Below are 17,355 nucleotides of genomic sequence, written 5' to 3' on the forward strand. Positions count from 1 at the left end.
GGCAGATCTATTTATATCACACATTTAAAACACAAGATGTATCATTGCACCTGTACATTTATTGTAATAAATATAATAACAAGTAGATTAAGGCTGGGACTTTATGGTCATATATATTTAAAAAGTCTGACTGTGAGTTCACTGAAGCGAGTCAGTTTCAGTTCAGTCTGAGGAGGTTTTTGTACGAGTCTTTTTCACTGTGTGAACCCGCTGCTCCACTGCTGACAGAAATAAACTCCTGCATCTTCAGCCTCAAATCCACTGATGGTCAAAGTATAATCAGATCCTGAACCACTTCCACTGAAACGACTGGAGACTCCAGTAAGGAGAGCTGTTGCGGAATGGATCAGTAGCTTTGTAGGCTCTGTTCCTTTCTGAAGATACCAGGCAATTGCACTACCAATATTTGAACTGGACTGACATCTGACAGAGGCCGAGGCTCCTCTCTCCACAGCTGCAGCTGCAGGAGTCTGAGTCAGGAGGATTTCTGCTCCTGAAGAAGCTGAAAAACACAAGAAGAGTTATTGAGACAGACCCCGCAGGTGTCCAGAGGAGCAGTGTGTGACCCAGAGATGTCCTCACCCCGACCCAGGAGCCCCAGGGCCAGCAGGAACAGCTGCAGGGACATCAGGCTCATTGTGTTGTTGGTGTGGGAGTGTCTCTGAAGGAGCAGCACTGGGCTCTTAACGGCTGGACCACCAAACATATGCAAACACACATACAGGAACCACTGACCTACTGAGGACACATATGCAAACACACATACAGGAACCACTGACCCACTGAGGACACATATGCAAACACACATACAGGAACCACTGACCTACTGAGGACACATATGCAAACACACATACAGGAACCACTGACCTACTGAGGACACATATGCAAACACATATACAGGAACCACTGACCTACTGAGGACACATATGCAAACACACATACAGGAACCACTGACCTACTGAGGACACATATGCAAACACACACACACAGGAACCACTGACCTACTGAGGACACATCTGGAATCCTGTCCTGTTGTTTGCTCTCGGCGTCAGGTCGTGATCAGCTCTTTACTCCATCAGTCTTTACTAAACGCTCCAACAAATCACTTATTCATGACAGTAAACCCATTTCACTGTTAAAAATATGAAGTATTTATCTGCTCGGTGGCACAGTGGTTAGCACCTGTGTCTCACAGCTAGAAGGTCCTGGGTTTTATTTCCACCGGACGAGGCTTTTCTTTGGAGTTTCCTGTTTTCTCTAATGTAGAATCTTTCGGTTTTTCATTCACATTAACAAAGTGTAGAAAAGATTCATCATTCATTTCATGGAAAAAAAAAATCTGTGCTTTTTAAGTGACCCCAGTCGTCTGTGTATATTTACGTGTTTCACATAAAAATGCCGTAATTAAATATTAACAGAGTTTGTGTTAAACAATCAACGTTCAAATAAAAAAAAACTAAAGGGACAAAAACAATAGACTTTACTACAGTTTTGTCACATTTTTCATATTTGTTTATTTTCTGCACTCGCTCGAACATCAGGCTCTAACATAAACATAACACTTTGTAAATACAGACTTTAAGCTTTTATTTATTGTACATTTTGACAAATTTCATTGAAAAATCCTGATGTTTCCGTTGTAACTAATGTGTAGAAAGTCATTTAAGCTTTGGCTTTCATTTTTATTTGCTCTTAATAAACTTAAGAATAGACTTTAGTTCCTCAACAGTGGATTTGATTGATTTGTCTCTGTTTTCTTTCAGTCGTTCAGTTTGTTCAAATACAGATGCCGTTGTCGTAGCTTAATGTATTTAAAGTTATTATATCTTTAAGTCCGTCTTAAATACTGCAGTGATGTTTCAGCAGCGTCGGCTTCAGACTCAGTGAAGTGCGAGCAGCTGCCGCTCAGTTTCACTTCAGTCTGAGGAGGTTTTTGTACGAGGCTTTTTCACTGTGTGAACACAGCCTGACTGTTGATGTAGTGATAACTCTTACAGTAATAAACAGTAGAATCTTCAGGCTGAACTCCACTGATGGTCAGAGTGAAGCTGGACCCAGATCCACTGCCTGAAAAACGACTGGGAACATCTGACACTCGATTTGTTGCAAATTTGATAAGAGCTTTAGGAGCTTCTCCATCTCTCTGTTGGTACCAGTGCAAGTAATGACCGTTTGAATTCACGTGCACATTCTGACTGACAGAACACTGTATGTTCACGGTGGCCCCCAGGGCGGCGCTCACAGTCTGGGCCTGACTCACTGTCTGTCCTCTGGACTCTGTGATGAAGACGCAGCAGAGGACAGTCCACACGAGGACACACACCAAAGTCATGTTGGAGATGAGGAGCTTCATGAAGGAGCTTCAGAGCAAAGAGTCACCTCTGAGGAATATAAAGAGTCACCTCTGAGGAATATAAAGAGTCACCTCTGAGGAATATAAAGAGTCACCTCTGAGGAATATAAAGAGTCCCGCTGGACCATGCAGCTGCTCATGCAAAGTGGGAGGAGCCTCTGGGGAGCGTCAGGAGAAACTGGAAACAGAAGTGAAACTGTCTTCAACCGATCGTAGCACGAACTCTTTCACACAGAAATGAAGATGTTTAATAAATCAATCAATGGTTTTGTTTCGCCCAGAATCACAACAGGAGTTTCCTCACAGCTGCACCGAACATGAGGCAATAAGACAGAGCAGTAAATAAGACGATGTAATGTTCAGGCGAATGAAGTATCGGGACGTCTTAGCTTTCAAGTGAGGCATTTCACTGGCCTGTAAACTCCAGTCCGGAAGCCGAACTGGGGAAAGTGCTTTGGTTCAAAGGTCAAGGACATTTAAGGCCTGACACAATTCATTTAATAACCTTTAAAGAGGCGAGATGCAAGTTAACCATTTTATACTCACTACTGCCACCTCAGGTCTTATGTGTAACTGCAGCTTCTATTTTAAGCTTGTGCTGACGGTACTTCAGTCCCGAAGTAACACCTTTCTGAGTGACAGAGTTTTAGAGGCAGTTGTGGTGAACAGGTCTGAGCTCATTCTACACCTTAGGACATGGCTGGAACATTTAGGGGGAGGAAAATACTTAGTTTTAAATGTTTTAAACTCCGTATAGTCCCTTTAATGCTGAGCTCGGACCCTGATCCCAGCTCTGTAAAGCTCTTACGTCACTGTGAGCCTTTCTTGCCACGTTTAAGCCGAGCTGAGGGACTTCCTCCTGAGCTTTGGGATAATAGAGACATGGCGCCCTCTGCTGGTTGCTGCTTGTATGGTGGTGTTTTAATGTATATATAGAGAGATTTATTTAAAATTGGACAAAAACTGAAGGAAAAGTGGTTAATGAGACTAAAGGCGGCACCCAGAGTTTGTGAAGTATGAATCGGCCTTAACCTCTTGACTCCCGCCTCAGAGGATCATTTTCCTCACGTCATCAGATTTTTTTTCCATCTTTTTTTTGTTGGGTATTCAAATCATTTTTGTAACTTTTTTGTCAATTTTTTGTAATTTTTTTTGTCAAATTTTTTATCACATTTTCGTCATTTTTTTGCCGCATTTTTGTCATTTTTTTGGTCAATTTAAAAAAAAAAAAATTTTGTCATTTTTTGGTCACATTTTTATCACATTTTTGTCACATTTTTGTAATTTTTTAGTACATTTTTTTTGTTTTTTTTTCAATTTTTATCCCATTTTTGTATTTTTTTGGCACATTTTGTCAATTTTTTGTAATTTTTTTAAAATTTTTGGTAATTTTTTTTAAATTTTTGGTAATTTTTTGTCAAATTTTTTATCACATTTTTGTAAATTTTTCGTCACTTTTTTGTCATTTTTTTGGCGCATTTCTGTCCTTTTTTTTGTCAATTTTTTAATCAAATTTTTGTCATTTTTTGGTCACATTTTTATCACATTTTTATCACATTTTTGTCATATTTTTGTAATTTTTTTGTACTTTTTTTCTTATTTTTTGTGTCAAATTTTTATCCCATTTTTGTATTTTTTTGGCACATTTTGTCAATTTTTTGTAAATTTTTTGCAATTTTTTGTCAAATTTTTTATCATATTTTTGTAAATTTTTCGTCACTTTTTTGTCAATGTTTTGTCACTTTTTTGTCATTTTTTGTCACATTTTTATCACATTTTTGTCATTTTTTTGGCGCATTTTTGTCATTTTTTGTCACATTTCTGTCATTTTTTTTGTCAATTTTTTAATCGAATTTTTGTCATTTTTTTTGTCAAATTTTTATCCCATTTTTGTATTTTTTTGGCACATTTTGTCATTTTTTTGTCATTTATTGTCAATTTTTTTTTTTTTTTGTCAAATTTTTTATCACATTTTTGTCATTTTTTGTAATTTTTTTGTTACATTTTTGCCACTTATTCATACATTTTTTGTCACTTTTTTGTCACATTTCCATCATCGTTTTCATCTCAGTTTTGTCGCTATTTTCACACCTTTTTTCCAGAAGCTTTTGGACTGGGGTAAAACCAAACTGGAGAAAATGTGCTCGGTTCAGGTGGGAGTTAAGGGGTTAAAGCTGTGACTAAAATCTGCATAATAACTAAAACCAAAGTAAAAGAAGGGACTAAACACAGATTTGAAAGAGCCTCATGTTGTTTAGATTCACTTCATCCTCATTATTTTACTTTTCATGTTTTGGTTCAGTTTGGTCTCTATCATAAGTGAGGAGCCAAAATATTTACTCAAATTAGGGTAATGTTACTTTCAAATAATCTGACTCCAGCTGTGTTACTTATACTGTGAGTGAGTGAGAGAAAAAGTCTGATTTATGTTTCAGTCGAGACTTAAATGAGAAACAAAAGCTGTAATCATGTGAAAGTCCTAATATTTGAAAACAGATTACTATATATTAATATTTTTAGATATATTTCTGAAGAAAAAGGGATAAAAAATAAATACATTTTAGTTCCACTTTTTAGTCACTTTTTGTTGGTCTATTTTTGTCTTTTTTGTCACTTCTTGCTGTAGTTAGTATGTTGTTTTTTTCTCTCACAAAAATATGTTTGTCTCATGTTTCTTGCTGAGAACGTTATCAAGCATTGAGTCAAAACAAATTGCTTCAGGTAGAAAAACCTTTATCACACATGTTGATGAACGTCCAACATCTGGACCCATGTGCTGTAAAGAGATGTTCTTTCTAAAATGGCGGCTGTGGGTAAAGTGAGACAATAATCCAGGTGGGTCTGGCCTGTGTTCTGAGTCCAGACTCTTCTAACTGGTTCTGATCGTCCTGTGTCCTGAGTCCAGACTCTTCTAACTGGTTCTGATGGTCCTGTGTCCTGAGTCCAGACTCTTCTAACTGGTTCTGATGGTCCTGTGTCCTGAGTCCAGACTCTTCTAACTGGTTCTGATGGTCCTGTGTCCTGAGTCCAGACTCTTCTAACTGGTTCTGATGGTCCTGTGTCCTGAGTCCAGTCTCTTCTAACTGGTTCTGATGGTCCTGTGTCCTGAGTCCAGACTCTTCTAACTGGTTCTGATGGTCCAGTGTCCTGAGTCCAGACTCTTCTAACTGGTTCTGATGGTCCTGTGCCCTGAGTCCAGTCTCTTCTAACTGGTTCTGATGGTCCTGTGTCCTGAATCCAGACTCTTCTAACTGGTTCTGATGGTCCTGTGTCCTGAGTCCAGTCTCTTCTAACTGGTTCTGATGGTCCTGTGTCCTGAGTCCAGACTCTTCTAACTGGTTCTGATGGTCCAGTGTCCTGAGTCCAGACTCTTCTAACTGGTTCTGATGGTCCTGTGCCCTGAGTCCAGTCTCTTCTAACTGGTTCTGATGGTCCTGTGTCCTGAGTCCAGACTCTTCTAACTGGTTCTGATGGTCCTGTGTCCTGAGTCCAGACTCTTCTAACTGGTTCTGATGGTCCTGTGTCCTGAGTCCAGACTCTTCTAACTGGTTCTGATGGTCCTGTGTCCTGAGTCCAGGCTCTAACTGGTTCTGATGGTCCAGTGTCCTGAGTCCAGACTCTTCTAACTGGTTCTGATGGTCCTGTGTCCTGAGTCCAGACTCTTCTAACTGGTTCTGATGGTCCTGTGTCCTGAGTCCAGGCTCTTCTAACTGGTTCTGATGGTCCTGTGTCCTGAGTCCAGACTCTTCTAACTGGTTCTGATGGTCCTGTGTCCTGAGTCCAGACTCTTCTAACTGGTTCTGATGGTCCAGTGTCCCGAGTCCAGACTCTTCTAACTAGTTCTGATGGTCCTGTGCCCTGAGTCCAGTCTCTTCTAACTGGTTCTGATGGTCCAGTGTCCCGAGTCCAGACTCTTCTAACTGGTTCTGATGGTCCTGTGTCCTGAGTCCAGGCTCTAACTGGTTCTGATGGTCCAGTGTCCTGAGTCCAGACTCTTCTAACTGGTTCTGATGGTCCTGTGTCCTGAGTCCAGGCTCTTCTAACTGGTTCTGATGGTCCTGTGTCCTGAGTCCAGGCTCTTCTAACTGGTTCTGATGGTCCTGTGTCCTGAGTCCAGACTCTTCTAACTGGTTCTGATGGTCCAGTGTCCCGAGTCCAGGCTCTAACTGGTTCTGATGGTCCTGTGTCCTGAGTCCAGACTCTTCTAACTGGTTCTGATGGTCCTGTGTCCTGAGTCCAGACTCTTCTAACTGGTTCTGATGGTCCTGTGTCCTGAGTCCAGGCTCTTCTAACTAGTTCTGATGGTCCTGTGTCCTGAGTCCAGGCTCTAACTGGTTCTGATGGTCCTGTGCCCTGAGTCCAGGCTCTTCTAACTAGTTCTGATGGTCCTGTGTCCTGAGTCCAGACTCTTCTAACGGGTTCTGATGGTCCTGTGTCCCGAGTCCAGGCTCTAACTGGTTCTGATGGTCCTGTGTCCCGAGTCCAGGCTCTTCTAACTGGTCCTAATTGTCCTGTGTCCTGAGTCCAGACTCTTCTAACTGGTTCTGATGGTCCTGTGTCCTGAGTCCAGACTCTTCTAACGAATAAAACATGAAAAAATACATGGTCTGGTCTAGAAGAGGTTGTTTATTTCTTTTTGTTTTGTTTTAGGTTGTCCATCTACTTTTATACACACTGTCCTTCAGAGAATTGTCCAATCTTCTTAGCATACTTTCATAATATGACACGAGTTCAGTCATGGCGCTGGCCCATTCCTGTATACTTGGGGCCTTAGGTGCCTTCCAATGTCTTCAAATCATTCTACAAGTTGTTATTAAACCCACAGAGATCACAGAAACGGACTAATGCACAGTCCCAAATACAGTGAATAAACGTTCCCTTTTCATTTCTACGTTTCCCCAGTAGTTTCATTCTATTTTTTTTTTTTTTTTTTTTTCATACATACATATCTTTATTAATTACAACAACAACAAAAAATACAACAAAGGGAACAAGTGTTAAAATACAAATTTGGATTCCGTGGCCATAAGACCGTTGGAAGAGTTTAAAAAGTAAAAAGGGAGGTCCTAGCAAAATGGAAAATTCACAAACTGTTCGTTTTTGAAATTGCTTGTCAGGTACCCCTTAAATTCCCCCATACACCCAGGCTGAGTGACACAGCTATAGTCCAGGATGTTGAGCATTTGTACAGCCAGAACAAAACACGACCTCCGCACTGCCCCCGCCACAGGCAGCGTCCCATCAGGCAACACAAAGTTTGGTCTGCGTACATTGTAAGGTAGAACCTTTCGTGTGGGACGGTGTTGGTCCAATGCTTTGGGTGAAAGTTACGTCTTGTTGGCAGTGTGATCAGACCCAGCCTTCTGTAATGCTCAGGTGCTATTTCTGCACAGTACATCTCCGCTGTCGGCTTTCTAGACAGTTCACCAATGTTTTTCCAATACCACATAGCAGCACTGAGCAGTACTCCGTATCGAAAGCCATACTGAAGAGCTCTGGAGTATTCCGCTTGGTCACTGATGTTGAACTTAAGCGAAACGTGTTTACTCTGCGCACGTGGAGGAAACTTGGCCAGCTGATTCACCGAGGGATATTCCGTCTTCAACTCTTTTTCGAGTTCCACGAAGTCCGTTTCCCGGGAGACATGTGTGATGATAGCCCACTTTTGTTGACGCTGATTTGAGTGGCCACTCATCGGGGACAGGACTGCGCCATCCCCAAACAGCCGCGGATCCCAGCCGGTGAGCAGCATATCTCCGTGCGCTTTTTCTTTCAGTTCAATTAGTAACTTTCCAGAATTTAGCAGTCTAGCATATGAGATCAGAGGCACAGCATCAGGTCGACTTTCTGTGATTAGCCGCTTGATCTCAGAAGGCACTGAGAATCTTTTCGGGTCAGTCAGGCTGGTAACCAATACTGTGCGTAATGGATCAGCTCGGTAAGGCGCATTGGTTGTGCGCCCTGTTGACCGGGGTGCTTGGGTTGCAACAGGTCTTCCCGGCCCTACGGCCTCAGCAAAGGTTTTCATTTTAGTTTGCACGTCAGCTGAAATGTCTACGACGCTTGATAGTAGTTTGGTCTCAAGAGCAATTACTCGATTTTCAATTCTCTCCATAAACTCAGTTGTGGACTTGTTGCATGAGTTATGAGAGACTGCGTCGTAGGTAGGATCATATTCATAGCAAACATTGGTTGGATATTGCTTCTTCAAGGCATTGACATCTTTTTGGTCATCTTTTGGCTGCACAATTTGCAAATGTACAGTCCAGGCTCCTGATTTATGAGGTTGCTTATTTGCCGATAGCCCGAGGCACTCGTAGTGCATGTACTTTTGACAATTAGAGCACATGACTTCAGCCTCATGGCGTGATTCATCACACCAGCACATAACTTCATTGTCCAGGGGCATTTGGCCGAGCAAAGCAAAAAGCCACTAGCTTCCACCTACTTCAATCAGCTGTAGCCATTCATTCAGTTGCCAGCTGTAGCAGTGCTAGCTGGCACATAGCCTACCGGCTTTTTGTCCGTTCGTTCTTTGCAGTCCAATTTTTTGCATGCAGTAACTCTGGAATTGTAGAGAGGAGTCTAGTAGACTCGAGCAAATTGATTCTATATAATCTTGATTGAGTAAAGTAATACCTGTGCAATACTTTTATATGTATACATTTGCTTCTGGCTCCTCTTGCATTGACCACACTCTGAAGCTCAGATCCAAAGACGGATATATGACGGTATTAGGTCTTGGGAAGATTGATTTTGATCAACTCAGCGTACGTGAGTAGACTTTAACCGAGTTATTTCATTTTTTGATTTCTTATGAACCAATTTTGAAATCGTAGATGCTTCTGTTGTTTGATTAAGCTAACGACACATTAATGTTGTTTTAAAGCTAACATGACACATTAATGTTGTTTGATAAAGCTAACATGACACATTAATGTTGTTTGATAAAGCTAACATGACACATTAATGTTGTTTTAAAGCTAACATGACACATTAATGTTGTTTTAAAGCTAACATGACACATTAATGTTGTTTGATAAAGATAACATGACACATTAATGTTGTTTTAAAGCTAACATGACACATTAATGTTGTTTGATAAAGATAACATGACACATTAATGTTGTTTGATAAAGATAACATGACACATTAATGTTGTTTTAAAGCTAACATGACACATTAATGTTGTTTTAAAGCTAACGTGACACATTAATGTTGTTTTAAAGCTAACATGACACATTACTGTTGTTTGATAAAGATAACATGACACATTAATGTTGTTTGATAAAGCTAACATGACACATTAATGTTGTTTTAAAGCTAACGTGACACATTAATGTTGTTTGATAAAGATAACATGACACATTAATGTTGTTTGATAAAGATAACATGACACATTAATGTTGTTTTAAAGCTAACATGACACATTAATGTTGTTTTAAAGCTAACGTGACACATTAATGTTGTTTTAAACCTAACATGACACATTAATGTTGTTTGATAAAGATAACGTGACACATTAATGTTGTTTTAAAGCTAACATGACACATTAATGTTGTTTGATAAAGATAACATGACACATTAATGTTGTTTGATAAAGATAACATGACACATTAATGTTGTTTGCTAAAGCTAACATGACACATTAATGTTGTTTGATAAAGCTAACATGACACATTAATGTTGTTTTAAAGCTAACATGACACATTAATGTTGTTTGATAAAGATAACATGACACATTAATGTTGTTTGATAAAGATAACATGACACATTAATGTTGTTTTAAAGCTAACATGACACATTAATGTTGTTTTAAAGCAAACATGACACATTAATGTTGTTTTAAAGCTAACATGACACATTAATGTTGTTTGATAAAGATAACATGACACATTAATGTTGTTTGATAAAGATAACATGACACATTAATGTTGTTTGATAAAGCTAACATGACACATTAATGTTGTTTTAAAGCTAACATGACACATTAATGTTGTTTTAAAGCTAACATGACACATTAATGTTGTTTGATAAAGATAACATGACACATTAATGTTGTTTTAAAGCTAACATGACACATTAATGTTGTTTGATAAAGATAACATGACACATTAATGTTGTTTTAAAGCCAACATGACACATTAATGTTGTTTGATAAAGCTAACATGACACATTAATGTTGTTTGATAAAGATAACATGACACATTAATGTTGTTTTAAAGCTAACATGACACATTAATGTTGTTTGATAAAGCTAACATGACACATTAATGTTGTTTGATAAAGCTAACATGACACATTAATGTTGTTTTAAAGCTAACATGACACATTAATGTTGTTTGATAAAGCTAACATGACACATTAATGTTGTTTGATAAAGATAACATGACACATTAATGTTGTTTGATAAAGATAACATGACACATTAATGTTGTTTGATAAAGATAACATGACACATTAATGTTGTTTTAAAGCTAACATGACACATTAATGTTGTTTTAAAGCTAACATGACACATTAATGTTGTTTTAAAGCTAACATGACACATTAATGTTGTTTGATAAAGATAACATGACACATTAATGTTGTTTGATAAAGATAACATGACACATTAATGTTGTTTGATAAAGCTAACATGACACATTAATGTTGTTTTAAAGCTAACATGACACATTAATGTTGTTTGATAAAGATAACATGACACATTAATGTTGTTTGATAAAGATAACATGACACATTAATGTTGTTTGATAAAGATAACATGACACATTAATGTTGTTTGATAAAGATAACATGACACATTAATGTTGTTTTAAAGCTAACATGACACATTAATGTTGTTTTAAAGCTAACATGACACATTAATGTTGTTTGATAAAGATAACATGACACATTAATGTTGTTTTAAAGCTAACATGACACATTAATGTTGTTTTAAAGCTAACATGACACATTAATGTTGTTTGATAAAGATAACATGACACATTAATGTTGTTTGATAAAGCTAACATGACACATTAATGTTGTTTGATAAAGATAACATGACACATTAATGTTGTTTTAAAGCTAACATGACACATTAATGTTGTTTTAAAGCTAACATGACACATTAATGTTGTTTTAAAGCTAACATGACACATTAATGTTGTTTGATAAAGATAACATGACACATTAATGTTGTTTGATAAAGATAACGTGACACATTAATGTTGTTTTAAAGCTAACATGACACATTAATGTTGTTTTAAAGCTAACATGACACATTAATGTTGTTTTAAAGCTAACATGACACATTAATGTTGTTTGATAAAGATAACATGACACATTAATGTTGTTTGATAAAGATAACGTGACACATTAATGTTGTTTTAAAGCTAACATGACACATTAATGTTGTTTTAAAGCTAACATGACACATTAATGTTGTTTGATAAAGATAACATGACACATTAATGTTGTTTGATAAAGATAACATGACACATTAATGTTGTTTGATAAAGATAACGTGACACATTAATGTTGTTTGATAAAGATAACGTGACACATTAATGTTGTTTTAAAGCTAACATGACACATTAATGTTGTTTTAAAGCTAACATGACACATTAATGTTGTTTGATAAAGATAACATGACACATTAATGTTGTTTGATAAAGATAACATGACACATTAATGTTGTTTTAAAGCTAACATGACACATTAATGTTGTTTTAAAGCTAACATGACACATTAATGTTGTTTTAAAGCTAACATGACACATTAATGTTGTTTTAAAGCTAACATGACACATTAATGTTGTTTGATAAAGCTAACATGACACATTAATGTTGTTTGATAAAGATAACATGACACATTAATGTTGTTTGATAAAGATAACATGACACATTAATGTTGTTTTAAAGCTAACATGACACATTAATGTTGTTTTAAAGCTAACATGACACATTAATGTTGTTTTAAAGCTAACATGACACATTAATGTTGTTTTAAAGCTAACATGACACATTAATGTTGTTTTAAAGCTAACATGACACATTAATGTTGTTTGATAAAGATAACGTGACACATTAATGTTGTTTGATAAAGCTAACATGACACATTAATGTTGTTTGATAAAGATAACATGACACATTAATGTTGTTTTAAAGCTAACATGACACATTAATGTTGTTTTAAAGCTAACATGACACATTAATGTTGTTTTAAAGTTTTAAACGTTTTAAAGATTTTTAATCTTAACAAGTTTTATCCTGGATAAATAAAGGACAAATATAATTTTTAAAAAGTTATGGCACCATTATTAATGGCACATTGTTGCATGTATATGTCATTCCAGACTAGTTTTGACTGTAGTATTATTATTATTATTATTATTATTATTATTATTATTATTATTATTATTATTATTATTATTATTATTAGCCCAGAAATACAACATTTGATTTTTACACATTATTGACATCAGTGTTGATCTTTTTGCTGAATTTAGGAAACAGAGAAGACCCTGACGATAAAAATTGTATTTTTTACTTTATTATTGCATCTGCAAGCTAACATTATTAACCCGATTTCTCTCCTTTCTTTACTGATTACAGCAATGGCCTGCTACCACAATAAACATTTTATTTTGTTCCAAAATATTGTCTATGTCCCTCATTGAACAAATGAACAAATGAAGGCTCTGTCCTACAAAATACAATGAAAGGAGTAAAACATACAGGGCCCGATCTTGTGCATCAAAACGCAGACGATAGCGTGACATTTTGCCTCAGTAGCAGCACTTTGTGATCTTTTCACTACAGACTTAGCGCATTTAAGTGGGTGGAGACACACATTTTCCTCCAATCAGATCGACTCCGCGTCCAGGAGAGTGGTTGTGTGGGAGTGGGGGGTGAACATGTGCTTTTGTTTTGCTTCGCGTTCACGCCAAGCGCGGCCGATCCGCGCCACAGCGGACGCTGTAGCTCTTTTTCTCTGGAGACGTGAACATGGTTTAGCTCACGATGGGGTAAATAAAGTTTTTAGTTTGACCTGTGAGAGCCTAAGGCTTAAGAAAGAACACAAGACAGCGCAATGTAAACCAGGAAGTGAATGTCAGCCGTGTTTCCATCAGTGCAGTCGCCTCGGAAAATAATTCGCCAAGAGCCTGCGCCAATAATGTTTAGCTGCAGACCCGGAGCCGAGACAAATCTACCGTGAAAAGCAAATCCACCGTGATAGTGCGCCCTCTGCTGGCAAAGACGGATATACGACGGTATTTAGTTCATGTTTTACAGTTGTATCGTTGGGATTATTTTGTGTAATATAGAATGTGTTGACATGTAACTTAGTTTACATGTATTATTATTTGGGTTATTTTATGAAATTAAAACTGTATGTTTTACTCCTTTCATTGTATTTTGTAGGACAGAGCCTTCATTTGTTCAATGAGGGACAGAGACAATATTTTGGAACAAAATAAAATGTTTATTGTGGTAACGGCCATTGCTGTAATCAGTAAAGAAAGCAGAGAAATCATAGGGTTAATAATGTTAGTTTGCAGATGCAATAACAAGTAAACATTTGTACCGTCAGGGTCTTCCCTGTTTCCTAAATTCAGCAGCAAAACAAAAGATCAATGATCTTTAATGCTCATTAATGTGTAAAAATCAAATGTTGTAATTCTGGGCTAATAATGATAATAATAATAATACTACGGTCAAAACTAGTCTGGAATGACATATACATGCAACAATGCACCATTAATAATGGGGCAATGACTTTTTTTTTTAAATTGTATTTGTCCTTTTTTTTTTATCCAGGATAAAACTCTCAAGAGTGTCCAGGCCAAGATTCTTTAAAATTAAAACATGCAATAATTTGCCACAGAAAGTAAAAGGTACCCGTAATACATAATTGTGAATAAATTATATATTTACTTTACAGCCTGCAATTGCATTTTTTGGGTAGCATGTAATTGGGATTATTTATTGTTTTTACTGACGCTATTTTAAGCAGAAAATGAATGTGTCATGTTATCTTTATCAAACAACAGAAGCATCTACGATTTCAAAATTGGTTCATAAGAAATCAAAAAATGAAATAACTCAGTTAAAGTCTCACGTTCGTTGAGTTGATCAAATCAATCATCCCAAGACCTAACACCGTCGCGTATCCGTCTTTACCAGCAGAGGGCGCACTGTCACGGTGGATTCGCTTCACGGTATTTCTGTCTCGGCTCCGGTCTGTAGATTTCCATTATTGGGAAATGATGATGCCGTACCGGATGAAAGCCTCCAAAATAAAGCTCAAGGTCCATTACACTGTTAATTAAATAATTATATTCACAAATGCATTTTGTTATTTTATTTTTTTTTTACAAATGAAGCACAGAATTATTTTTTTTGGACCTTTGACTTCTGTGAATTTTATGTTTCTGACATCTTCATTCTTCCATCTGCTCCTTTCTGATCATGGAAATGTTTTAAGTACTAATAAAGCCGCGTTTAGCAGATTTGTTTCTAAATAATTGGCTCCATTAAGGGGAACTTTGAGTAGAAATTAAATATTCAAGGGGCAACACGAGACAAAAAACAAACAAACAAAAAAACACCAATTTAGTCTTACGCTCGAACATACGCCCCAAACATTCTGTGACTGCTTGTGTAACTCTTACAGTGTGAATAGTTTGGCCACTCTCTGGAAAAGTGCGCGTGCGGGTTTGCGGGATGAACGCGTGACGAGGCGGATTCGTTTCCTTTCAGACCGTCTCCAAACGGATCCGTGACGCGTTCGGGAGCCTCTCGGAACGCGCTGGAGACGGGGAGCCCCTGATGTAGCGGGGTCATTCAGGAGATCATCATTTCCTCCGTGACCCGCTCCTCGCGCGGGCGGCCCGGTTTTAAAACCAACCCTCTTCCTCGTTTCCAAATTGACCGCGCGTTAACCGTTTCAGGCGGCTCCTCCGCGCGCACTTCTGTCTCCGTTCTGGGACACTGCGCCACGATGGACTTGTCCGCGCCCCGACCTCTGCTCCTGCTGCTCTGCCTGGGGGGTAAGAACCAGAACCACTCTCTCCAATTCTGGAACCGTGAGAAACGCGAGGGGGGGTTTGTTTAAAGACAGAATGTGATGCGTAAAAGGCGCATGAGTCGGGCCGAAGCGCGAAGCCTGTTTCCCTGCGCTGTTTTTAGGTTCTGCAAAGGTCTCAAACTTTGGGGGAAACTTTATAAGATTTTACATGTTTTGCCCACATATTTGTGACTTGATCGCAGTTACACGACCCTAGGGGGGAAAAAACGAAATGCTACAAAAGAACAATGAAAACGTGACAAAAAAATGTGAGACCAAAAAGCTTAGATGAGTTATGGTCTTAGCTTTCAAATGAGGAGTTACCCCCTGGTCTATGTGAGCACCAGTCGAGAAGCTTTTAGATTTGGGTAAAGCCGAACTGGAGAGAATTTTGACACTTTTTAACGGATCAACTCACGGTTCGGATCATTCCTCGGATCAGCAAAAGGCATATTCTCCTTCCTTTAAACATGGACCAATGAGGATTAATACAAAACTCCGCTATGAACAATAGGAAATGTATCACAGACAATTCAATAGATCACAACCTAAACTGTGTAGTCAATGTTATTTCAATAACAACCAAGAAAGAAGTGTAAGAAATGGCAGCATCTGTCTTGCCTCCGGAAGCTGGCTTACTTACTTTCATGTGGACAGGCCCATAATGAGACTGTTTTGCATAAATCTTGTGTCGAATCAGTGCTAAAATTTTCTATAATGTGTTGGTTTGGAAATCTCAACATCAAAGCGAAAAAGTCACTTAGCAATCATCATCATCATTGACCCGATCGGATGATGATTTGTTGCACCGCTGCATTTGGGCAAAGGCAAACCAGACTAAATGTGCTCGGTTCAGGCCACCGTTTTTACATACTGAGATATGTTCTTACCTAACCTTAGTCGAGTTAATATATCCCCGTCTGGTCTTTGTCCGTGCGCTCTGTCAGGCAAACTGAGCACATACGCAGCCTCTCCCACATGTCACATAGCTCCGAAAAAGCTCACGATAGAAGCTACCAAGCTCTTCCACGTGTTCCCTATTTAAATAAAGTTACGTGAAGTGTTTTCATGCGAAGTATATTTACCCAGAAATGTAACATGTCGATTTTATAAGCAAATAAAAAGGGGGACTATATTGTGAGGCGTAATGATACAGGAGCACAGCGTCCGCGCAGTAACTCCTAAAGGTTATTGACGGAAGTGAGCGGGTGCTCCTCGTATCATTACGCCTCACAATATAGTCCCCCTTTTTATCTGCTTATAAAATCGACATGTTACATTTCTGTGTAAATATACTTCGCATGAAAACACTTCACGTAACTTTATTTAAATAGGGAACACGTGGAAGAGCTTGGTAGCTTCTATCGTGAGCTTTTTTGGAGGTATATGACATGTGGGAGAGGCTGCGTATGTGCTCCGTTTGTGTGACAGAGCGCACGGACAAAGACCAGACGGGGATATATTAACTCGACTAAGGCTAGGTAAGAACATATCTCAGTATGTAAAAACGGTGGCCTATTCCTTTAAGAAGTTAAGCTTATGAACCACAATGTGTAGAATAGACAGGAGTCGGGCAAAAGAGCGAAGCCTGTTTTCCTGCATTGGTTTAAGGTTTTCGTCATTTAAGTTTGTAAAAAGTTCCCTAAAACAGGTAAATGTGCGATTGAAAACCTTTAACTTATACAAGTGTCTTCTGATCCAAATGTTAAAACATATTCCGTTTTTTTCTGCTTATTGTGGATCGGGTCCACGTCTTAGAGTCTTAGAGACGACTGTGATGGAAAGTAAAGCGGTCATGCTGACCACTCATACAGGTCACTACAAGGTCAAATACACATAAATATCTAACAATAATAATAATGCATCGGTTTTATATAGCGCTTTTCCCAAACGGTCTCCCATCCAAATCCTGCCAGGCCCTTCCTGCCCTATCAAAGAAAATGTAACGA

The 17,355-nt window shown here is 38.2% G+C and overlaps 2 protein-coding genes across 2 annotated transcripts in view; one reads left to right on the top strand and one right to left on the bottom strand.

The window, feature by feature from the left end:
* LOC306973752 (unconventional myosin-Ig-like) overlaps positions 1-17,355 on the bottom strand; it is a gene marked incomplete at its 3' end in the record, with an annotated part of 481,166 nt that overhangs the window by 319,311 nt on the left and 144,500 nt on the right. The window lies entirely within an intron of this gene.
* LOC306973889 (cell adhesion molecule CEACAM5) overlaps positions 15,280-17,355 on the top strand; it is a 270,429-nt gene continuing 268,353 nt past the window's right edge. Inside the window, exon 1 of the mRNA XM_079570964.1 lies at positions 15,280-15,389. Within this exon, the coding sequence (XP_079427090.1) occupies positions 15,341-15,389 (49 nt within the window). The 5' untranslated portion in view covers positions 15,280-15,340. The remainder of the gene's footprint in view (positions 15,390-17,355) is intronic.

Source organism: Gobius niger (assembly GCF_951799975.1).
Source record: "Gobius niger genome assembly, chromosome: 14".
NCBI lineage: Eukaryota > Metazoa > Chordata > Actinopteri > Gobiiformes > Gobiidae > Gobius > Gobius niger.